Raw genomic sequence first — 26,133 nt, 5'->3', positions numbered from 1 at the left:
AGTGGTCGTGTGGTCCCACAGTGGTCGTGTGGTCCCACAGTGGTCGTGTGGTCCCACAGTGGTCGTGTGGTCCCACAGTGGTCGTGTGGTCCCACAGTGGTCGTGTGGTCCCACAGTGGTCGTGTGGTCCCACAGTGGTCGTGTGGTCCCACAGTGGTCGTGTGGTCCCACAGTGGTCGTGTGGTCCCACAGTGGTCGTGTGGTCCCACAGTGGTCGTGTGGTCCCACAGTGGTCGTGTGGTCTCATAAAATAACAATATGACGATCAACTCGCCGTCCTTAAGCTAATTTTAAATTTAGGTGGCAGTTGAATTAAAAAACTAATCATTTAAATTATTGAATTATCAGGTGGTAAAATATGATGTGTTGAATATAATATTAATTTGAAATACACTTAATTTTCACTTTTACGAGTTATTATGATGTTTAATGGTGAGGTTTAAGGTTTGGGAGGCGTGTGCTGGCGGGCAGTGAGGCGTCCCGGCCTGGCCAGTGTGAGGACGGGTCCTGCTGCTGCTGCTGCTGCTACTGCTGCTACTGCTGCTGCTACTGCTGCTGCAGGACACACACACGTGTGGTGATGGAGCACCTGGAGGGTGTGAGCGCCACCATGCCGCCCCCACAGTCCCCCGGGCTCACCCACATAAGGACCCCAGAGTAAGTACACTCTCAAATTTACTGCCGAAATGTTATTTCCTGAGCAACTGTTAGGTGGCGTCCCTCTCGCCTCCCTGGGGAGAGCATGGTGGCAAGCACTGGCCGAGTGTTGGCCATATACGGCCATCAAATGACCGGCGTGCTGGACTCCTGGGAATTATAGGCTTCTTAGTTAATGTGACCCGCCAAGTTATACTTGGAAGTAACTGTGGGTGAAACTTGGCGGCCGTCGTCACCTGAAGATCTCCCCCGGCGCCCAGTGCTGCCTTACACCACACTAACACCCCCGGGACCTTAGGCTACCTCTTAACCTTAGGCTTGGTCTACCTCTGTCTTAACCTTAGGCTTGGTCTACCTCTGTCTTAACCTTAGGCTTGTTCTACCTCTGTCTTAACCTTAGACTTGCTCTACCTCTGTCTTAACCTTAGGCTTGGTCTACCTCTGTCTTAACCTTAGGCTTGGTCTACCTCTGTCTTAACCTTAGGCTTGGTCTACCTCTGTCTTAACCTTAGGCTTGGTCTACCTCTGTCTTAACCTTAGGCTTGGTCTACCTCTGTCTTAACCTTAGGCTTGGTCTACCTCTGTCTTAACCTTAGACTTGGTCTACCTCTGTCTTAACCTTAGGCTTGGTCTACCTCTGTCTTAACCTTAGGCTTAGGCTACTTGTCTTAACCTTAGGCTTGGTCTACCTCTGTCTTAACCTTAGGCTTGGTCTACCTCTGTCTTAACCTTAGGCTTGGTCTACCTCTGTCTTAACCTTAGGCTTGGTCTACCTCTGTCTTAACCTTAGGCTTGGTCTACCTCTGTCTTAACCTTAGGCTTGGTCTACCTCTGTCTTAACCTTAGGCTTGGTCTACCTCTGTCTTAACCTTGGGCTTGTTCTACCTCTGTCTTAACCTTAGACTTCGTCTACCTCTGTCTTAACCTTAGACTTCGTCTACCTCTGTCTTAACCTTAGGCTTGGTCTACCTCTGTCTTAACCTTTGGCTTGGTCTACCTCTGTCTTAACCTTAGGCTTGGTCTACCTCTGTCTTAACCTTAGGCTTGTTCTACCTCTGTCTTAACCTTAGACTTGGTCTACCTCTGTCTTAACCTTAGGCTTGGTCTACCTCTGTCTTAACCTTAGGCTTGGTCTACCTCTGTCTTAACCTTAGGGCTTGGTCTACCTCTGTCTTAACCTTAGGCTTGGTCTACCTCTGTCTTAACCTTAGGCTTGGTCTACCTCTGTCTTAACCTTAGACTTGGTCTACCTCTGTCTTAACCTTAGGCTTGGTCTACCTCTGTCTTAACCTTAGGCTTAGGCTACTTGTCTTAACCTTAGGCTTGGTCTACCTCTGTCTTAACCTTAGGCTTGGTCTACCTCTGTCTTAACCTTAGGCTTGGTCTACCTCTGTCTTAACCTTAGGCTTGGTCTACCTCTGTCTTAACCTTAGGCTTGGTCTACCTCTGTCTTAACCTTAGGCTTGGTCTACCTCTGTCTTAACCTTAGGCTTGGTCTACCTCTGTCTTAACCTTGGGCTTGGTCTACCTCTGTCTTAACCTTGGGCTTGTTCTACCTCTGTCTTAACCTTAGACTTGGTCTACCTCTGTCTTAACCTTAGGCTTGGTCTACCTCTGTCTTAACCTTTGGCTTGGTCTACCTCTGTCTTAACCTTAGGCTTGGTCTACCTCTGTCTTAACCTTAGGCTTGTTCTACCTCTGTCTTAACCTTAGACTTGGTCTACCTCTGTCTTAACCTTAGGCTTGGTCTACCTCTGTCTTAACCTTAGGCTTGGTCTACCTCTGTCTTAACCTTAGGCTTGGTCTACCTCTGTCATAACCTTAGGCTTGGTCTACCTCTGTCTTAACCTTAGACTTGGTATACCTCTGTCTTAACCTTAGACTTGGTCTACCTCTGTCTTAACCTTAGGCTTGGTCTACCTCTGTCATAACCTTAGGCTTGGTCTACCTCTGTCTTAACCTTAGGCCTGGTCTACCTCTCTTAACCTTAGACTTGGTCTACCTCTGTCTTAACCTTAGACTTGGTCTACCTCTGTCTTAACCTTAGGCTTGGTCTACCTCTGTCTTAACCTTAGGCTTGGTCTACCTCTGTCTTAACCTTAGACTTGGTATACCTCTGTCTTAACCTTAGACTTGGTCTACCTCTGTCTTAACCTTAGGCTTGGTCTACCTCTGTCTTAACCTTAGGCTTGGTCTACCTCTGTCTTAACCTTAGGCTTGGTCTACCTCTGTCTTAACCTTAGACTTGGTCTACCTCTGTCTTAACCTTAGGCTTGGTCTACCTCTGTCTTAACCTTAGACTTGGTCTACCTCTGTCTTAACCTTAGACTTGGTCTACCTCTGTCTTAACCTTAGGCTTGGTCTACCTCTGTCTTAACCTTAGGCTTGGTCTACCTCTGTCTTAACCTTAGACTTGGTCTACCTCTGTCTTAACCTTAGACTTGGTCTACCTCTGTCTTAACCTTAGGGTTGGTCTACCTCTGTCTTAACCTTAGGCTTGGTCTACCTCTGTCTTAACCTTAGGCTTGGTCTACCTCTGTCTTAACCTTAGACTTGGTCTACCTCTGTCTTAACCTTAGGCTTGGTCTACCTCTGTCTTAACCTTAGACATGGTCTACCTCTGTCTTAACCTTAGACTTGGTCTACCTCTGTCTTAACCTTAGGCTTGGTCTACCTCTGTCTTAACCTTAGACTTGGTCTACCTCTGTCTTAACCTTAGACTTGGTCTACCTCTGTCTTAACCTTAGGCTTGGTCTACCTCTGTCTTAACCTTAGACTTGGTCTACCTCTGTCTTAACCTTAGACTTGGTCTACCTATGTCTTAACCTTAGGCTTGGTCTACCTATGTCTTAACCTTAGGCTTGGTCTACCTCTGTCTTAACCTTAGGCTTGGTCTACCTCTGTCTTAACCTTAGGCTTGGTCTACCTCTGTCTTAACCTTAGGCCTGGTCTACCTGTCTTAACCTTAGACTTGGTCTACCTCTGTCTTAACCTTAGGCTTGGTCTACCTCTGTCTTAACCTTAGGCTTGGTCTACCTCTGTCTTAACCTTAGGCTTGGTCTACCTCTGTCTTAACCTTAGACTTGGTATACCTCTGTCTTAACCTTAGACTTGGTCTACCTCTGTCTTAACCTTAGGCTTGGTCTACCTCTGTCTTAACCTTAGGCTTGGTCTACCTCTGTCTTAACCTTAGGCTTGGTCTACCTTTGTCTTAACCTTAGGCTTGGTCTACCTCTGTCTTAACCTTAGACTTCGTCTACCTCTGTCTTAACCTTAGGCTTAGGCTACTTGTCTTAACCTTAGGCTTGGTCTACCTCTGTCTTAACTTTAGACTTGATCAACCTCTATCTTAACCTTAGGCTTGTTCTACCTCTATCTTAACTTTAGACTTGATCAACCTCTATCTTAACTTTAGGTTTGGTCTACCTCTATCTTAACTTTAGGCTTGTTCTACCTCTATCTTAACTTTAGACTTGATCAACCTCTATCTTAACTTTAGGTTTGGTCTACCTCTATCTTAACTTTAGGCTTGGCCTACCTCTATCTTAACCTTAGGCTTGGTCTACCTCTATCTTAACTTTAGGCTTGGTCTACCTCTATCTTAACTTTAGGCTTGGTCTACCTCTGTCTTAACCTTAGGCTTGGTCTACCTCTGTCTTAACCTTAGACTTGGTCTACCTCTGTCTTAACCTTAGGCTTGGTCTACCTCTGTCTTAACCTTAGGCTTGGTCTACCTCTGTCTTAACCTTAGGCTTGGTCTACCTCTGTCTTAACCTTTGGCTTGGTCTACCTCTGTCTTAACCTTAGGCTTGGTCTACCTCTGTCTTAACCTTAGGCTTGGTCTACCTCTGTCTTAACCTTAGGCTTGGTCTACCTCTGTCTTAACCTTAGGCTTGGTCTACCTCTGTCTTAACCTTAGACTTGGTCTACCTCTGTCTTAACCTTAGGCTTGGTCTATCTCTGTCTTAACCTTAGGCTTGGTCTACCTCTGTCTTAACCTTAGGCTTGGTCTACCTCTGTCTTAACCTTAGGCTTGGTCTACCTCTGTCTTAACCTTAGGCTTGGTCTACCTCTGTCTTAACCTTAGACTTGGTCTACCTCTGTCTTAACCTTAGGCTTAGTCTACCTCTGTCTTAACCTTAGGCTTGGTCTACCTCTGTCTTAACCTTAGACTTCGTCTACCTCTGTCTTAACCTTAGGCTTAGGCTACTTGTCTTAACCTTAGGCTTGGTCTACCTCTGTCTTAACTTTAGACTTGATCAACCTCTATCTTAACCTTAGGCTTGTTCTACCTCTATCTTAACTTTAGACTTGATCAACCTCTATCTTAACTTTAGGTTTGGTCTACCTCTATCTTAACTTTAGGTTTGGTCTACCTCTATCTTAACTTTAGGCTTGGCCTACCTCTATCTTAACTTTAGGCTTGGTCTACCTCTGGCTTAACTTTAGGCTTGGTCTACCTCTATCTTAACCTTAGGTTTGGTCTACCTCTATCTTAACCTTATGTTTGGTCTACCTCTATCTTAACCTTAGGCTTGGTCTACCTCTATCTTAACCTTAGGCTTGGTCTACCTCTGTCTTAACCTTAGGCTTGGTCTACCTCTATCTTAACTTTAGGCTTGGTCTACCTCTGTCTTAACTTTAGGCTTGGTCTACCTCTGTCTTAACCTTAGGCTTGGTCTACCTCTGTCTTAACTTTAGGCTTGGTCTACCTCTGTCTTAACTTTAGGCTTGGTCTACCTCTGTCTTAACTTTAGGCTTGGTCTACCTCTATCTTAACTTTAGGCTTGGTCTACCTCTATCTTAACTTTAGGCTTGGTCTACCTCTATCTTAACTTTAGGCTTGGTCTACCTCTATCTTAACTTTAGGCTTGGTCTAACTATCTTAACTTTAGGCTTGGTCTACCTCTATCTTAACTTTAGGCTTTAGGCTTGGCCTACCTCTATCTGAACTTTAGGCTTGGTCTACCTCTATCTTAACTTTAGGCTTGGTCTAACTATCTTAACTTTAGGCTTGGTCTACCTCTATCTTAACTATAGGCTTGGTCTATCTCTATCTTAACTTTAGGCTTGGTCTAACTATCTTAACTTTAGGCTTGGTCTACCTCTATCTTAACTTTAGGCTTGGTCTACCTCTATCTTAACTTTAGGCCTGGTCTACCTCTGTCTTAACTTTAGGCTTGGTCTACCTCTATCTTAACTTTAGGCTTGGTCTACCTCTATCTTAACTTTAGGCTTGGCCTACCTCTATCTTAACTTTAGGCTTGGTCTACCTCTATCTTAACTTTAGGCTTGGTCTAACTATCTTAACTTTAGGCTTGGTCTACCTCTATCTTAACTTTAGGCTTGGTCTACCTCTATCTTAACTTTAGGCTTGGTCTACCTCTATCTTAACTTTAGGCTTGGCCTACCTCTATCTTAACTTTAGGCAAGGCTACCGCTGTCTCAACGTTAGGCAGGCTACCTTTATCTTAACATTATGCAGTCTACCTGTTTCTTAACCTTACTCTACCTCTATCTTAACCTTAGTGCAATAACTGGTATAAAAAGTTTAGCTTCTGTGGTTCATTTGAATGTTTCTCCTAGTTAAAATACCAGTTTCTTTTACTTGTGTTAATTTTTGTTTTATTTCAAATCAAATCAAATCAAATGTTTATTTAGGTAAGGTACATACAAGAGATTTTACAAAGAGTGATGGATTTATAGTTAGGGCTAGTACATAAAATGCCTAAAGCCACTATTACGCAAAGCGTTTCCTGGCATTTGTAGTAGGATTCTGTGTGTAAAGTTTTCCCGTGCGTTTCAGTAAGAGTAGCATCCCTGCACTCCACGAGAGAGAGAGGGCTGAGACTCCACACACAGTATGTTGACCAGACCACACACTGGAAGGTGAAGGGACGACGACGTTTCGGTCCATCCTGGACCATAAGTCAATTGTGAATTCTCAATCTCCTGGACCATTCTCAATCGACTTGAGAATGGTCCAGGACGGACCGAAGTGTCGTCGTCCCTTCACCTTCTAGTGTGTGGTCTGGTCAACATACTTCAGCCACGATATTGTGACTCATCGCCTCCACACACAGGTTGTGTGGTGAGTGCTGGTGAGAGTAGCGGCCCTGCACTCAACGAGGGAGAGAGAGGGCTGAGACTCCACACACAGGTTGTGTGGTGAGTGCTGGTGAGAGTAGCGGCCCTGCACTCCACGAGGGAGAGAGAGGGCTGAGACTCCACACACAGGTTGTGTGGTGAGAGTAGCGGCCCTGCACTCCACGAGGGAGAGAGAGGGCTGAGACTCCACACACAGGTTGTGTGGTGAGAGTAGCGGCCCTGCACTCCACGAGGGAGAGAGAGGGCTGAGACTCCACACACAGGTTGTGTGGTGAGAGTAGCGGCCCTGCACTCCACGAGGGAGAGAGAGGGCTGAGACTTCACACACAGGTTGTGTGGTGAGAGTAGCGGCCCTGCACTCCACGAGGGAGAGAGAGGGCTGAGACTCCACACACAGGTTGTGTGGTGAGAGTAGCGGCCCTGCACTCCACGAGGGAGAGAGAGGGCTGAGACTCCACACACAGGTTGTGTGGTGAGTGCTGGTGAGGTACTCGCCGGTGTGTGCTCTTGGGGTACTCACCTCTCTGTGTGAGGTTATTGACCTCCATTTATATCTGAGTTGTTGTGTTGTTGTTTAAGATTCACTACTTGGAACAAATAGTTTCATTTAGCACGGGCTATGGTGAGCCCGTAGTGTATATATATCTTAGTGACGGGAACTGTAATCGTTAATCTGGTGAGTAAGAGTTTTCCTTGTTAGTGTATTATCCCTGTTGCTATGTTTAAATAAGTGTAATGCATGCGCACTTTGCTTGTTTCTTGAGTCCCGCCAATGCAAAAATATGGTACCGGTCCCAAGTGGTCATTCTTGTGTTTGAAGTGTTTATAAACGTCCATTGGTTCTACATTCCTGGTGTAAAGTAACGTACCTATATTATAAATAAGAAAGTAAGGACAGGTTTCGTAAGGTCGTACTCGAGGGCACGGCTTACAAGCTTCGTGACCTTACACTAGGCTACCAGAATCTTTGCCTTAGGCTGCCCGTATCTTTACCTTATGCTACCTGTATTTTAACGTTAGGCTACCTGTAACTTAATCTTAAGCTACCTGTATCTTAAACTTAGGTTACTTGTATCTAAACCTTAGACTTAGGTATTTTAACTTTAGACTGCCTGTATTTTAACCTTAGACCACGGGTATTTTAACCTTAGACTACCTGTATTTTAACTTTAGGCTTCCTGTAACTTAATCTTAAGCTGCCTGTATATTAAACTTAGGTTACTTGTATCTAAACCTTAGACTTAGGTATTTTAACCTTAGACTACTTGTATGTTAACCTTAGACCACGGGTATTTTAACCTTAGACTACTTGTATGTTAACCTTAGACTGCCTTTATCTTAACGTATTGGCTACTTTTATCTTTACCTTGGGTTACCTGTGTCATAATCTTAGCTCCCTGAATCTTAACCTTAGACTACCTGCATCTTAACTTTAGATTGTAAGGAAGTGTTTAGTTTATATGTAACTAAATGTTGACAGTATTCACACATAAAGGCGACACCAAATATCGCATAAAATGTTACCGAGTGGGTCGCATATGCCACGCCTCGCCTCGCAGCCTATTTCAATGGAACATTTGAATTGTTAGCAGTTTTTATTTAATTAAATTAGTTTTCGTTCATCTTTCAGATTTAAAGTTTTCATAATTCAACCTTCGCATATACCCCAAGTGTTTACAAGCAGGTTTGGGCCAGGTAAAACATTTGTACCAAACCCCCATCAATTCGGTTTCCTGCAACGTGTTGGCAACGTTGGTCTTCAAGGTCTGTCTTGGGCCTTAGGCCAACTCCGGATCTTCCTCACGATGCCCTCCACAACAATTACCTATTTTATTTATTGCTAGGTGAATGGGGCCATCAGATGAAGAATCGTGCCCAAACGTTTCCGTCCTGCCGTGCTGTGTGAACCCAGGACCTTTTAGTTGTGAATCGGTTACGCTGACCACTTCGCTAGTGTAACTTTTTTTAGAACATAAAGTCACAGATTTAATTTATTACTAATTGAAGTTTGGAAATAGCATGGTAAATGCCAGGTTAAGGTGAGATATGGAGTCTGTTACCACAACAACCCAGATACCAGCACAGACCACTGACAGTATAAGGTACCCTGGCGGGCCACATACCTTACCCTGCCTCTGTACTCACCTAGTTGTACTTGCGGGCGTGGAGCTTTGGCTCTTTGGGACCGCCTCTCACCTGTCAATCAATCAACTGATTGTTTTTTCTTTGTTTTTTATTTCTTCACACACACGTCCAGGAAGCAGCTGTCTAATTACCAGGTACCTATTTATTGATAGGTGAACAGAGGCATCAGGGTGAAAAAAACTGTGCCCATTTGTTTCCGCCTCCTCCGGGGATCGAACCCGGACCCTAGGACTACGAATCCCGAGCGCTGTCCCCTCAGCCGTTAGACCCCTGAGGTCAGCTGGCAACCCATACTCCTCACAGTTTGTAAACGTTATCTTGAGATGCTTTCGGGGCTTTAGTGTCCCCGCGGCCCGGTCCTCGACCAGGCCTCCACCCCCAGGAAGCAGCCCGTGACAGCTAACTAACTCCCAGGTACCTATTTACTGCTAGGTAACAGGGGCACTTAGGGTGAAAGAAACTTTGCCCATTTGTTTCTGCCTCGTGAGGGAATCGAACCCGCGCCACAGAATTACGAGTCCTGCGCGCTATCCACCAGGCTACGAGGCCCCCAAAATTGTTGAAATCCACCACACATCCGCCAACCACCTTAAGGATGCTCTCTTTTTGTTACTTGAACCATTTTGCGATAGTTGAACACATCTCAAGTGTCTCACAGCACAGCTTCACTCTGAGGAAGTAATTACTGCTCCATGCAATCGATTACTGGCCTTATACAATATTCACATACAGTGCCCACTAAGTTACTGCTGTAATCTGATCCTCTGGATTTCAAAATTATAAATTATTATTAGTAGTAGTAGTGGTAGTAATAGCATATAAAAATTAATTCATTGTGTCTGGGAACAAGCAACCAGTTTATTTACACAGTACATGTTAGGCTTATATGAACTCTGGGGTTCAGTTCCTGAACCGATTATGTGACTGTAACCCTTTCCACCACCGCCCACAGGATGGGTATGGGATGCATAATAAAGAAAGAAATTGAATTGCTAATAAGCCAGACCCGTCGCTGTCAGATACAGCTATACGGACAAATTACAGCCTCGCTAAGCCAAAATGTGCACCTTTAATTTGAAATGTACTTAGCTTAAACGGCCTTCCGACATTGCAATTAATTTTTACGTATAACCACACTGTAAATAATCATCGGGAACTACTGTTCATCGGGAACTTTTAGTATTTATGTATACTGTATGCCAAGGGCAAACAGGAAAGTGTGAAAATGACTCCAGTTTTTTTTTGGGGGGGGGATCCCTGTATTATTTTCCTCCATTTGCGACCACATAGAATGGGAGTAAAGAGAGATAATGTCGAAACTCTCCTCCTGTGCTCAGGACTTTACCTCAGTATTCCCGTAATTAACCCTGTGCCAGGTTGCCCTCTGTGTGTTACTAACTACACTCAAATGCGCTCAATACAATTTTGTGTTATTTACCTTTGCTCTTGTTTTACATTATTATTTGAATGATTTACTTTACATCAAATATTTTCTTAACATTTACTTCAGTTTCTTCACTAACCTTAACCTATTAACTCTTCATGCTTATTCGTCTGTCTTAATTTCGACCGGATTAACTACCGGCAGGAAGCTTACTTAAAACTAGTACAACTTCCATGGCTGACTTCCCGTCATAGGTTGTGATACAAAGTCGTAAATTCCCCGCTGGGGATGGCTGTATTAATTGTATTGTAATTTTTTCTGGAGCAGTAAATTATGATCTCATTGGTTCCGATATATGTATATTTTATTGAAAATTTATTACGTTGCAATTGATGGGAGTGTAATTGACACGAGTAGGTGGTAAAGGCATGAAGCATGCTATGTTAGTCACAGTCAACTTTATTATGGTGGTTCTGTGATCCAGACCGACCGGATCTATAGCAGCCGGATTCCATCACTGAACAAGATAACGGACTGAAAGAGCTCCATGCCCACCACCTGTAGCTCTCTGCCTCCCACCACCATCTTCTGCCTCAAATACAAAACGGTGCGATTTTGCTGGGTCCTCCGCATGGAGGAAGCGGCAAGGGAAGCAAGATAGGCTACTCTCCTACCTACGCTGCACACCGTCGCCATTCCCTTTTGGGTCATAAGGAGACTCGTACTGGGTCCCATATATACCAAATGGCAATATCTCCGCGGCCAACTTTTGGTTAACAGATTGGCAGAGGCATTATTAATAACAACTTATACAAGTCTTTATGATCCTAGACGGACTGAACGCGCATACAGCAGAGTAAATTATACTTACATTTGTAGACATTGCAGTGCAAAACATTTTGAGAGGCGGTATATATTGTTACATATATGATAATCATAGCTAATCATATATGATATATATTATTTGTAATGATAACAGCAGGAGTAACAGTAATAGGCATAGTAATGACAACATCAGTTTAAATCTAAAATCTTTATTCATTAATATATGAGTTGATATTTATGCAAATTCAAGAAAATTCAATTGCATTATTAATTTATTACAGAAAACCGTAAAAATAAAGGCCCTCTGGAATCACACAGTGAATTCAGTAGTGTTTTCCGGCCTGGATGGTGTTGTTCTATCGTGGCCAAGTGGGTTAAGGCAGGTGTCCGGGAATGTCCAGAACGCTGGTTCAAGTCACCCCGTTGCCCCAAAATTATTTTCTCATTGATATATTTTTTGTGATTTATAAGAATTTATGATTTGTGATTTACCATTGTGACTTTATTGTGATCCATAAGGGAGTGAACACCATTACCCACGCGTCAGAGTGTAGGTGGGCCAACCATAAATATCCTGGTTGATCCAGTAAAACTCCTGGATCCTGGTTGAAAAATCCTCCATGAAACTCCCAATCAATTCAATAGAGTTGACCTCCAACTTTGGACAGACAGACAATGACACGTTCTCACTTATAGTATAGATATATATGCATACATACATATAAAGTGGGGTACCTGGTGTTGCTTGGGTCTGTCTCTCTCATCCACTTATCTATCTTCATCTATCCATCCATCTATTTCTCCAGCTGTCTGTCCATCTGTCAATCTTCATCTATCCATCCATATATCTATATTTAACCATCTATGTATCTATATCCATTAATCCATCTGTCCATCCATCTATTCATCTATCAATCCATCTATCCATTTTTCCATCCATCTATTTATCTACTGTCTATTTGCCTTTGTGTCTGTCTCTCTTCTAAAAGTTCTAACAGCTTGCTAGGGTGTGTGTTCGTGTGTGCAGACTGGTGAGAGGAGCTTAGCGGCCCATTTACTCTGAGAAAGGTTCATGGCTTGAGAAACTCTGAAGGTGTCGGAGGAACGTCTTGTTTTATATGACTACAGACAAATTATGAGTAGCAGGAAATGTCTGTTAATTTCTCCAGATCAGTGAACAGTGGTGTGTATATTACTGTAAGAAAAATGGTTTTGAAATGTTTGTTATCAAAATATTGTTTAGCTGTGTAGCTGGAGGGCAGTGCCAAAATTTGTCGCGGGGGTGTGAATGTGTCCCTGGCATGCTGTTCCCTTTTGAACTCTGGCGACCTCTGACCTGCCTGTGGTCATTCTGTTTCCTAGACCATTCCCTCTGTAAATTTGGGTGAAGCTAGCCCCAAGCGTTTGGCCTCCAATTTTGGACAGGCAAAGTGAGAATGTCTGTATGTCTGTCCTAGATTAGTTACAGACATTTAGGGCTAGCCTCATCCAACTATTCAGCGTGAATGGTCTGGGGTATGGGACAAAGATAGGCTGTTCGGGGTCGGTCCTATTTATCCTACTAATTAGGGGGTAGGGGGGTCGAGCCTAATCAGTGAAACGTGACTGACAGAATCCCTAGATTTCTTCAATTGAAAACGATAAACGTGCATTAAATGTTACACTTTCAGAAAGAAAAATAAAAGGGAGAGACTGGGGATGTTTGAAGTGAGGGAAGGAGAGAGTTAGGGAGATTGGTGGAGGAGGTGGAGAGATGGGAGAGGGTAATAGTGGGAGAAGAAAGGATTAGAGAGGGAGAGGATAGGTGATGAAGGGGAGAGAGAGGAGAAGGGAAGGGAAGGGGTAAGACAGACCCTGGCCAGCAGTGTGTCCATCCTTGTGCACTATTATAACAAGTGACAAAACCCTGCTTGTCACTTTGCTGAGTAAATGTAAAAATATATAAATAATTTACAAGTTAGCGACATAAAGCGACGCATTATAACAGAGAGGATATATAACAAATATCTTAATTTAGAGAAGCAAACTATTAAGTTGTCGAGTTCTCTTGTGAACGCTTCTAGAGGTCGGCCAGTTATGCCCCGAATGTGTACAGGAAGTGTTGAAAAAGTCTTGGGGTCTTTGATGTTGCTCGAGTTCTCTCAAGGAGCGCGGGTTTCTTGATCCCCCGTCCTTAACTTACTGAATAAAGATATTGACATCAGCAACTACCTTAAAGACATTAAACATGTATAGTTCTTATAATCTCCACATTATAACTCGAATTTTCAGTGCTAAACTCTTTCTCTACCCTTGTGTCCACTTGCTGTGAATAATCTGCCAGGACCCGGATTCACGAAGCAGTTACGCAAGTACTTACGAACGTGTACATCTTTCCTCAGTCTTTGACGGCTTTGGTTACATTTATTAAACATTTACAAGCATGAAAATTTCTCAATCAACTGTTGTTATTGTTATGAACACCATCCTGTTGCTTCGGAGCTCACTAACTGTTTAATAATTGTGAACAAAGCCGTCAAAGATTGTGAGAAGATGGACAGGTTCGTAAGTGCTTGTGCATCTGCTTCGTGAATCTGGCCCCTGGCCCGCACTCTTCATCCACTGTATTTGACAAGTGGATGAAGTAGATTCAATCTGTTTTAACATTGCGTGATTTATTGGTTCCAGGTTGAGCATGCAGCATCACCAAGTTCAAGACTTGCTGCATCATGCGTCAGAGATGACTGGCAAGAAACAACGAGTCTTGGAGGAAAATGAGGTGTCCGCTAACATGCAAGTAGTTAATGGCAAGAAACAATGTATGTCAGATGAGAGTGATGGACCAGCTAGCAAGACGTTAGTGACAACTGCTATGAAGTCTGAAGACTATAAGACTCACTCTAACCCAGTTACAATTTGGAAGGGTGAGCTACTATGAAATTAATTATAATAGGAGTAATATAATTTATCATCATTATCTTTACGCTTTTTCCTCTTTCTGTAGGATGCAGGAGTTCCTACCAGAAAATTATTTCTCGCTAAATAGGTAAATGATAATCAGGTTAAAACACTACTATCCGGTAACAAAGCAAAGCTATCCTGGTAATTCACACCATTCGTAATCCAAATAAATAATAAAAATAATAATTGTTCACGAGAAGGTACAATTGGTTGGTGAAATTACATAAGACAGGAATTTGTACATTGTTGCAAAGCCACTAACACGCATAGCATTTCGGGTCGGTCCTTAATCTAACATATCTTGAAAGATGACAAAATATATTGTAGCAAGGTTATATATATATATATATATATATATATATATATATATATATATATATATATATATATATATATATATATATATATATATATGTCGTACCTAGTAGCCAGAACTCACTTCTCAGCCTACTATGCAAGGCCTGATTTGCCTAATAAGCCTAGTTTTTATGAATTAATGTTTTTTCGACAACCTAACCTACCTAACCTAACCTAACCTAACGTTTTCGGCTACCTAACCTAACCTAACCTATAAAGATAGGTTAGGTTAGGTTAGGTAGGGTTGGTTAGGTTCGGTCATATATCTACGTTAATTTTAACTCCAATAAAAAAAAATGACCTCATACATAATGAAATGGGTAGCTTTATCATTTCATAAGAAAAAAATTAGAGAAAATATATTAATTCAGTAAAACTTGGCTTATTAGGCAAATCGGGCCTCGCATAGTAGGCTGAGAAGTGAGTTCTGGCTACTAGGTACGACATATATATATATAAATATATATATATATATATATATATATATATATATATATATATACATATATATATATATATATATATATATATATATATATATATATATATATAACTGAAAACTCACACCCCAGAAGTGACTCGAACCCATACTGCCAGGAGCAACGCAACTGGTATTATTGTCCTTATTGTCCGGTCATGATGGTCGAGTGGATTAAGGTGTCCTGTACATGCCAGTTGCGTTGCTCCTGGCAGTATGGGTTCGAGTTACTTCTGGGGTGTGAGTTTTCAGTTGCATATAGTCCTGGGGACCATTCAGGCTTGTTCGCATTTGTGTTCCTCACGTGTGCCCCAAAGAATGAGGTGATATGATAAAATACTATGCCCAAGATTACCATCTGAGTGCCGGCTGGGGGAGGTGGTTCAAATAGTTTCAACTATCACTTCCTTTTGTCAGGTCGTGATGGTCAAGCAGATTATGGTGTCCTGTACATACCAGTTGCGTTGCTTCTGGCAGTATGGGTTCGAGTCACTTCTGGGGTGTGAGTTTTCAATTGCATATAGTCCTGGGGGACCATTCAGGCTTGTTCGCATATACTTGTGTATATATATATATATATATATATATATATATATATATATATATATATATATATATATATATATATATATATATATATATATATGCAAACAAGCCTGAATGGTCCCCAGGACTATATACAACTGAAAACTCACACCCCAGAAGTGACTCGAACCCATACTCCCACAACTGGTATGTACAGGGACGCCTTAATCCGCTTGACCATCACGACCGGACATAAGGAAGTGATAGCCGAGGCTATATGAACCACTTCCCCGCCGGCACTCGGATGGTAATCTTGGGCATAGCATTTTATCAAATCACCTCATTCTTTGGGGCACACGTGAGGAACACAAATGCAAACAAGCCTGAATGGTCAAATGAATGGTCAATGAATTTTGACCATTCAGGCTTGTTTGCATTTGTGTTTCTCACGTGTGCCCCAAAGAATGAGGTGATTTGATAAAATGCTATGCCCAAGATTACCATCCGAGTGCCGGCGGGGAAGTGGTTCATATAGCCTCGGCTATCACTTCCTTATGTCCGGTCGTGATGGTCAAGCGGATTAAGGCGTCCCTGTACATACCAGTTGTGGGAGTATGGGTTCGAGTCACTTCTGGGGTGTGAGTTTTCAGTTATATATATATATATATATATATATGTCGTACCTAGTAGCCAGAACGCACTTCTCGGCCTACTATGCAAGGCCCGATTTGCCTAATAAGCCAAGTTTTCCTGAATTAATATATTTTCTCTAATTTTTTTCTTATGAAATGATAAAGCTACTCATTTCATTATGTATGAGGTCATTTTTTTTTATTGGAGTTAAAAATAACGTAGATATATGACCGAACTTAACCAACCCTACCTAACCTAACCTAACCTATCTTTATAGGTTAGGTAGCCGAAAAAGTTAGGTTAGGTTAGGGTAGGTAGGTTAGGTAGTCGAAAAACAATTATTCATGAAAACTTGGCTAATTAGGCAAATCGGGCCTTGCATAGTAGGCTGAGAAGTGCGTTCTGGCTACTAGGTACGACATATATATATATATATATATATATATATATATATATATATATATATATATATATATATATATATATATATATATATATATATATATATATATATATATGTATGTATGTATGTATGTACTTCTTACCTTGAGTTTTCTCTAATTTACAGAATGCAATGAGCAGCTACTGAAAGTGCTGGAAACATCCAGTAATGAATGGCTGAGCCATTGGCGTGAGCTGCATGAGGAAGATAAAGCTGCCATGGCGCACATTAGAGCACTGTACAGTGTTGCTAGGGACATGAACGTCAACTTCCATCAACAGGTGTGTGTGTGTCCCCTTGTTGTGTACATGGCCAGCCTGACCTACCATTCCAAGCTGTAAATGTTCCCTTGTTGTGTACATGGCCAGCCAGACCTACCCCTCCAAGCTGTAAATGTTCCCTAGTTGTGTACATAGCCAGCCAGACCTCCCCCTCCAAGCTGTAAATGTTGACTAGTTGTGTACATGGCCAGCCAGACCTCCCCCTCCAAGCTGTAAATGTTCCCTAGTTGTGTACATGGCCAGCTAGACCTCCCCCTCCAAGCTGTAAATGTTCCCTAGTTGTGTACATGGCCAGCCAGACCTCCCCCTCCAAGCTGTAAATGTTCACCTAGTTGTGTACATGGCCAGCCAGACCTACCCCTCCAAGCTGTAAATGTTCCCTAGTTGTGTTCATGGCCAGCCAGACCTCCCCCTCCAAGCTGTAAATGTTCCCTAGTTGTGTACATGGCCAGCCAGACCTACCCCTCCAAGCTGTAAATGTTCCCTAGTTGTGTACATGGCCAGCCAGACCTCCCCCTCCAAGCTGTAAATGTTCACCTAGTTGTGTACATGGCCAGCCAGACCTACCCCTCCAAGCTGTAAATGTTCCCTAGTTGTGTACATGGCCAGCCAGACCTACCCCTCCAAGCTGTAAATGTTCCCTAGTTGTGTACATGGCCAGCCAGACCTCCCCCTCCAAGCTGTAAATGTTCCCTAGTTGTGTACATGGCCAGCCAGACCTACCCCTCCAAGCTGTAAATGTTCCCTAGTTGTGTACATGGCCAGCCAGACCTCCCCCTCCAAGCTGTAAATGTTCCCTAGTTGTGTACATGGCCAGCCAGACCTACCCCTCCAAGCTGTAAATGTTCCCTAGTTGTGTACATGGCCAGCCAGACCTACCCCTCCAAGCTGTAAATGTTCCCTAGTTGTGTACATGGCCAGCCAGACCTCCCCCTCCAAGCTGTAAATGTTCCCTAGTTGTGTTCATGGCCAGCCAGACCTCCCCCTCCAAGCTGTAAATGTTCCCTAGTTGTGTACATGGCCAGCCAGACCTACCCCTCCAAGCTGTAAATGTTCCCTAGTTGTGTACATGGCCAGCCAGACCTCCCCCTCCAAGCTGTAAATGTTCACCTAGTTGTGTACATGGCCAGCCAGACCTCCCCCTCCAAGCTGTAAATGTTCCCTAGTTGTGTACATGGCCAGCCAGACCTCCCCCTCCAAGCTGTAAATGTTCCCTAGTTGTGTACATGCCAGCCAGACCTACCCTTCCAAGCTGTAAATGTTCCCTAGTTGTGTACATGCCAGCCAGACCTCCCCCTCCAAGCTGTAAATGTTCCCTAGTTGTGTACATGACCAGCTAGACCTACCCCTCCAAGCTGTAAATGTTCCCTAGTTGTGTACATGGCCAGCCAGACCTCCCCCTCCAAGCTGTAAATGTTCCCTAGTTGTGTACATGACCAGCCAGACCTACCCCTCCAAGCTGTAAATGTTCCCTAGTTGTGTACATGGCCAGCCAGACCTCCCCCTCCAAGCTGTAAATGGTGCTCACTCACACAGCCTTCCGCTCATATTGATGACATATTATTATAACTCGCTGCTTCAGTGTTTCTCTTACTTGTCTCGTGCACGTTTGGGTTTTCAACTTTCATCTGTCTGTATGCATTTAGTCTATTCGTCTCCCTCTCCTATATGATGTGTTCATATTACCTCTGGTCATCCTTTCTTCTCATCCCATTATGTTAATTCTCTTACCTATTTCCATAGCTCATTTCTCTTTTCTCTGGTACTGTGCTATATAGTCGTAATGACTGGGCGCTTTCCCCCTCATCTTCCCTTTTCTCTGGTACTAGTTTCATAAAGTATCTCTGAACTTTCTGAATTTTCTTCTTGTGGTGTAAGCTGTGTATAGCATTTTGATGGTTTCTTTACTTAAGTTCATAAGTGAGTTTAGTTCATTTATTATGCACCCCATACCCATCTTGTGGGCGGTAGTGGAAAGGGTTACAGAGGCACATAATGGGCTCAGGGACTGAACCCCACAATTCATTTAGCTAAGCAAGTTACAATCTTGATGAGCTAGTTACAAAATTCAGTATAAGTCGTCATATCATCAATGGGCTCGAGACCGACCACAAGTACAGTTTCTAAATTAAGCAACTGACATATGTGGAGAGCTAGTGTCACAATTGATATGTTTGTCCTTGCACACCGCCCCCCATCCAGTGGGCAGCGGTGGAAGCACTGCCACTTACGGTCCTGCCTTCTCCAGGAGATCATTTACAAGAGTCTCGAACAGTTAGTTGTTCAGGCTTGCCATTTCCCTTCCATTTCCTCTTTCACCATAACTCTGTATTTTTTATTTGTTGAATACTCACTAATCCAGTCCAGTAACTTCCCACTTGTGAATTAGCCTTTTGTAAAGGAGTGGTAAAGGCTGACAATCCTGGAAGATGCAATCCACCTAACCTTTCTCATGTCGTATCGTGGTGGCCTTGTCATAGAACTTAATCATAAGTACTCTGGATGTTTCACTTTCCTCTATGTAATTATCTTCAGCATGTTTCATGGGATCCATGTCATTTAACACTGATCTGTAGTTTAAAGCCTCAAGTAAGTTTCTTTTCTGGAATATCGGCACCATGTTTGTAGTCTTCCATGTGTCTGAGACTTTCCCAGTATCTAATGATACATTATAGACCCTAGATAAATGATCAAATAATATATCTACTTCCGCTCTTAGTTTCAAACACGAAATTTAGTGTGATCCTATTGCTTTCCTTACATCTAATTCTGACCTGGTATGCAATGGCCAATTTGCCTAACAGGTAGAGTGATTTTTCGTTACTTACAAATATTTCTTTTTAGTTTGGTTTATTCCAATTAATATTATTATTTTATATTAAGAGCATGAATTGCTGGGTTAGTTATGCTAGGTTAGGTTACGTTTGGTAGGTTAAGTTCATATAATCAAATTTTTATATAATAGTTTTAATAAAAGAAAATCTAATCATCTATAATGTAATGAATAACAACCTTATGAGTTTAGGGTAGACCATATAAATAGGGTAAGCTTGGGCTCCTGGGCGAAGATTTAAAAGTTGCCAATGCAAATGTCTACCAGACACACCACTAGGCAGCGGGAGGCCGCCTCTAAGAGCACCTTCGTCATTCCATATAGTTCTACCTTAGAGCACAACGCTGATAACTTAAGCAATATGGTAAAACAAAATTGATTTTCAGTTACCCAAACAAAGTCAGTAACGAATTAGTGAACGTCTCATCAGAAAAGAAATAGAGCTAAGGGCACTGGAGTCTATAAGATTCCTTATATCGATTGTAATAAAGTGTATCATGGCCAAATAGGCAGGGATCTAAAACCCTGCATCACCCAACACAAGAGGTTGGGATAAAAAAAAAAGAGATCAACACAAAGAAATAAAGTAATAAATAAAATAAATAAATACAAGAGACGTATGCGCAAGTTATAAAAGAGAAAGAGGCGATCAAAGAAATGTGTTTGGAAGTCAAAACCAGAAATGGCAAACAAGAATCAGAAATTAGGCAAGCAATTAGGAAAGAACTGGTGGCCAACAGTAAATTAGTACAAAACTGCAGATGGAAGTAAGTCCATAATAATTATCGGGTGTTAAGAAAAGGAAATATCATCTAGGGTGGACAGAGCAGCAGGAGAAATGAAAATCATAGAGGAAATAGTAGGTTTAGGAGAACGCCTCAATTCAAAGGAAAATGTCAGTGATTTTGAGAGTATAGGAAAATATGAAAAAGACAAGAACCGCCCCTTAAGGGTGACATTAAATGGAGTGAAACAAATGACGGAAGTGCTTAGAAATGCCAGGAAATTACAGAGTGATGAGGATGGCAAACTTTGGTCAATAAGACAAGACCTCTCAAAGAAAGACAGAGAAAAGCTGAAAATGGACCTCATTGAAGCAAAACGTCTAAATGGTAATATAAATGAAGAAGAAAGAAATTCTTTTTTTCTACAAAGTGTTAGAGACTGGAAAGCTAGTGAAATGGTACATAAAAACAGAGCAACAAAATCATTAGAGGAAGAAGGAGTAAAGAAAAGGGGAAGGGAACATGTTCCTGAAAATTATATATACCAACATAGATGGAGTAAGATAAAAAAATATTGGAGTTGCAAGTTCAACTTAAGGGCCCAGATATTGTCACATTAACAGACACCAAACTTAAAGGAAATATTTTAAATGAAGCCGTATTCCCAAAGGCTACTCAGTTTGGAGACAGGACATGAAAACTCGGAAGGGGGGGGGGAGGAGTGGCTGTGCTGGTGAAAGAACATTAATACTTTACAACCCTCGAGAAGTTGACATAGAGGCATTGCAGGTCTGGAATCAGGATGATAAACTGATAATCGTAAATGCTTACAGCCCATCAGCAAGCAAGACATAGAGTAAGGAAGAACTGGATAACAATCGAGAGGGCCTCATCATGGTCATGAGAGAGATTATAATACAAACAGATAAAGATAAATCACAATTGTTGGTATTGAGGGACTTCATCTTTAAAGCAATAGACTGGGAGGCTTACGAAGCAAGAACGGAGGACATTTGGACAGGCAAATTTGTAATCCTCATTTTGGAGACATGTATCAATACGTCAAGCAGGCCACAAGAATGAGTGAAGGGGATGTTCCGTCAGTACTGGATCTATTATTCACCAGGAAGGAAGAAAAGATATTTGACATCTACTACCTTCCTCCCTTGAGAAAGAGTGATCATGTCCTGTTGGACATTACATATGCGTTGAAATATAATCTAGAAGAAAATGGAGACATTAAAACAGTTGTTAAACTCGATTTCAAGAGAGGCCACTATGGGGACGTTAGATAATTTTTTAATGAGTGTAATTGAACAGACTTGTTGCTAGGGAGGGAAGTAAATGAGATGTATCCCAAATTTTACAAAATATACGATGAAGGCACACAAGCATTCATATCAAAACAGAGATGCAGATCTAGGAAACAGAATTGTTTAAACAGAAATTGCAACAGAGCCACAGACTAACAGGCACAGAAATGGAATCAATATATTTAGAAGTCACCCAAACAAACCAGCGATACAAAGATGCCAGAAACAACTACACGGCAGTGAGAAGAGGCAAAATGAAATTTTGAAAAAGGGATAGCGGATAAATGTAAAACAGAACCAGGCCTATTCTAAAACTTCATTAACAACAAATTGCAGGTAAAGGATAATATTCAAAGGTTGAAAATAGGAAACAGATTTACGGAAAATGAAAAGAAAATGTGTGAAACATTAAACGAAAAGTTCCAAAGTGTGTTTGTACAAATTTAAATCTTCAGGGAACCAAAAACACTTAGAATTCCAGAGAACAATATAGAGCACATACAGGTGTCTAGAGACGAAATGGAAAAAATGCTCAAGGAGCTAAGAAAGAACAAAGCAGTTGGCCCAGATGGAGTTTCACCATGAGTTCTGAGAGAATGTGCACCTGAACTCAGCATTTCACTTCAAATGATTTTTCAGGCATCCCTGTTTACAGGAGTTGTAGCTGATGTGTGGAAACAGGCTAACATAGTTCGAAAGTGGCAGCAGGGAAAACCCCCTCAATTATAGACCTGTATCGTTGACAAGTGTAAGTCAAAATATTGGAAAAAATAGTAAAAACTAAATGGGTAGAACACCTGGAGAAAAACGATATAATATCAGACCATCAGTATGGTTTTCGATCTGGAAGATCCTGTATGACGAATTTACTCAGTTTCTGTGATCGAGCCACAGAGATTTTACAGGAAAGAGATGGTTTGGTTGACTGCATCTATCTGAACCTAAAAAAAAAAAGGCTTTCGACAGAGTTCCACATAAGAGGTTGTTCTGGAACATATTGGAGGGGTGACAGGTAAGCTTCTAACATGGATGAAAAAAATTCTAACGGATAGAAAAATGAGGGCCGTAATCAAAGGAAATGTATCGGACTGGAGAAATGTCATAAGTGGAGTACCGCAGGGTTCAGTCCTTGCACTGGTAATGTTCATTGTCTACATAAACGATCTACCAGATGGCATACGGACTTATATGAACATGTTTACTGATGATGTTAAAATAATAGGGAAGATAAGTAACTTAGATTATTTGGCATTCCCTTCAAGAAGTCCTTTACAAAATAAGTATATGGAGCACCACTTGGTCAAATAAATGCCATGTTATGGAATGTGGAATAGGAGAACATAGACCACACACATCCTATAAATTATGTGAGAAATCTTTAAAGAATTCTGATAAAGAATTCTTTCTAAGGGTTGTTCTATAGGGTTGTTCTATATAGAAAACTATCACCTGAGGACCACATAAAGAACATTGTGCGAGGGACCAATGCTACACTTTCTAACTTCAGAATTGCTTTTAAATACAGGATGGCGATATACTAAAGAAATTGTTCACGACTTTTGTTAGGCCAAAGCTAGAATATGCAGCAGTTGTGTGGCACATCAACAAACTGGAAAAGGTGCAAAGGCATGCCACTATGTGGCTCCTAGAACTGAAGGACAAGAGCTACGAGGAGAGGTTAGAGGCATTAAATATGTTAAAACTAGTAGATAGAAGCAAGAGAGGTGATATGATCACTACGTACAAAATAGTAACAGGAATCAATAAAATTGATAGGGAAGATTTCCTGAAACCTGGAAATTCAAGAGCAAGAGGTAGTAGATTTAAACTAACTAAACAAAGCTGCCGAAGAAAATATACGAAAATTGACCTTCGCAAACAGTGGTAGATGATTGGAACAAGTCAGGGTGAGAAGGTGGTGGAGGCCAAGACCGTCAGTAGCTTCAAAGCGTTATATGATAGAGTACTGGGAAGACGGGACACCACGAGCGTAGCTCTCATCCTGTAACTACACTGTAAGTAATTACAGCGGGGGGCCTGACAGCGCTCGGGATTCGTAATGCTAGGATCCGGGGATCGATCCCCGGCGACGGCGGAAACAAATGAGCAGTTTCTTTCACCCTGATGCCTCTGTTCACCTAGCCGTAAATAGGAACTCTGGCTATGGGCGGCTTCCTGTGTGTGTGTGTGTGTATGTGGGAAAAATACAAAAAATATCAGTTGATTGATTGACAGTTGAGAGGCGGGCCGAAAGAGCCAGAGCTCAACCCCTACAAGTACAACTAGGTGAATACACACATACACACATACAACGGTATATATATATATCTCGGAGCCTTGAAGGAACATTGAATCATTGTACAGTCCTTTGAGTGCTGCTGCTGCTGCTGCTGGCAGATCTTGACCTGTTAACACAAATGATGACATGACCTCTCTACCACTTCTCAGGATGTGACACAATTGGTGACTTTGTATTGTTTCAGTTGGACAGTCTTCACAACACCGTGGTGGACGTGGTGTCTTCCTTCAAGAAGTAGCTCAGAGTCAGCATGTATGGTGCATTCTTGCAAGCAGTAGCTGTAAGAGTCAGCATGTATGGTGCATTCTTACAAGCAGTAGCTGTAAGAGTCAGCATGTATGGTGCATTCTTGCAAGCAGTAGCTGTAAGAGTCAGCATGTATGGTGCATTCTTACAAGCAGTAGCTGTAAGAGTCAGCATGTATGGTGCATTCTTGCAAGCAGTAGCTGTAAGAGTCAGCATGTATGGTGCATTCTTACAAGCAGTAGCTGTAAGAGTCAGCATGTATGGTGCATTCTTACAAGCAGTAGCTGTAAGAGTCAGCATGTATGGTGCATTCTTGCAAGCAGTAGCTGTAAGAGTCAGCATGTATGGTGCATTCTTACAAGCAGTAGCTGTAAGAGTCAGCATGTATGGTGCATTCTTGCAAGCAGTAGCTGTAAGAGTCAGCATGTATGGTGCATTCTTACAAGCAGTAGCTGTAAGAGTCAGCATGTATGGTGCATTCTTACAAGCAGTAGCTGTAAGAGTCAGCATGTATGGTGCATTCTTACAAGCAGTAGCTGTAAGAGTCAGCATGTATGGTGAACTCTTACAAGCAGTAGCTGTAAGAGTCAGCATGTATGGTGCATTCTTACAAGCAGTAGCTGTAAGAGTCAGCATGTATGATGCACTCTTACAAGCAGTAGCTGTAAGAGTCAGCATGTATGGTGCATTCTTACAAGCAGTAGCTGTAGGAGTCAGCATGTATGGTGCATTCTTACAAGCAGTAGCTGTAGGAGTCAGCATGTATGGTGCATTCTTACAAGCAGTAGCTGTAAGAGTCAGCATGTATGGTGAACTCTTACAAGCAGTAGCTGTAGGAGTCAGCATGTATGGTGCATTCTTGCAAGCAGTAGCTGTAAGAGTCAGCATGTATGGTGCATTCTTACAAGCAGTAGCTGTAAGAGTCAGCATGTATGGTGCATTCTTACAAGCAGTAGCTGTAAGAGTCAGCATGTATGGTGCATTCTTACAAGCAGTAGCTGTAAGAGTCAGCATGTATGGTGCATTCTTACAAGCAGTAGCTGTAAGAGTCAGCATGTATGGTGCATTCTTACAAGCAGTAGCTGTAAGAGTCAGCATGTATGGTGCATTCTTACAAGCAGTAGCTGTAAGAGTCAGCATGTATGGTGAACTCTTACAAGCAGTAGCTGTAAGAGTCAGCATGTATGGTGCATTCTTACAAGCAGTAGCTGTAAGAGTCAGCATGTATGATGCATTCTTACAAGCAGTAGCTGTAAGAGTCAGCATGTATGGTGCATTCTTACAAGCAGTAGCTGTAAGAGTCAGCATGTATGATGCATTCTTACAAGCAGTAGCTGTAAGAGTCAGCATGTATGGTGCATTCTTACAAGCAGTAGCTGTAGGAGTCAGCATGTATGGTGCATTCTTACAAGCAGTAGCTGTAAGAGTCAGCATGTATGGTGAACTCTTACAAGCAGTAGCTGTAGGAGTCAGCATGTATGGTGCATTCTTGCAAGCAGTAGCTGTAAGAGTCAGCATGTATGATGCATTCTTACAAGCAGTAGCTGTAAGAGTCAGCATGTATGGTGCATTCTTGCAAGCAGTAGCTGTAGGTAAGAGTCAGCATGTTATGATGCATTCTTACAAGCAGTAGCTGTAAGAGTCAGCATGTATGGTGCATTCTTACAAGCAGTAGCTGTAGGAGTCAGCATGTATGGTGCATTCTTACAAGCAGTAGCTGTAAGAGTCAGCATGTATGGTGAACTCTTACAAGCAGTAGCTGTAGGAGTCAGCATGTATGGTGCATTCTTGCAAGCAGTAGCTGTAAGAGTCAGCATGTATGATGCATTCTTACAAGCAGTAGCTGTAAGAGTCAGCATGTATGGTGCATTCTTGCAAGCAGTAGCTGTAGGAGTCAGCATGTATGGTGAACTCTTACAAGCAGTAGCTGTAAGAGTCAGCA

At 42.2% G+C, this 26,133-nt stretch overlaps 1 protein-coding gene across 1 annotated transcript; it reads left to right on the top strand.

The window, feature by feature from the left end:
• The first annotated feature begins 438 nt into the window (after positions 1-438).
• On the top strand, positions 439-25,824 carry LOC123769721 (uncharacterized). Its single transcript, XM_045760934.2, has 4 exons — positions 439-657; positions 13,787-14,022; positions 16,621-16,775; positions 24,130-25,824. Exon 4 carries the CDS (start codon positions 24,196-24,198, stop codon positions 25,822-25,824), a length of 1,629 nt encoding a protein of 542 aa, XP_045616890.2. The 5' UTR covers positions 439-657; positions 13,787-14,022; positions 16,621-16,775; positions 24,130-24,195.
• Positions 25,825-26,133: the final 309 nt, after the last annotated feature.

The sequence above is a fragment of the Procambarus clarkii genome, chromosome 45 (genome assembly GCF_040958095.1).
Source record: "Procambarus clarkii isolate CNS0578487 chromosome 45, FALCON_Pclarkii_2.0, whole genome shotgun sequence".
NCBI lineage: Eukaryota > Metazoa > Arthropoda > Malacostraca > Decapoda > Cambaridae > Procambarus > Procambarus clarkii.
This window is presented reverse-complemented; position numbering and strand designations above follow the sequence as displayed.

Bases quoted from the DNA above. Each gene is read 5' to 3' on its own strand.
- LOC123769721 (XM_045760934.2), top strand. From the start codon at position 24,196: ATGTATGGTGCATTCTTGCAAGCAGTAGCTGTAAGAGTCAGCATGTAT.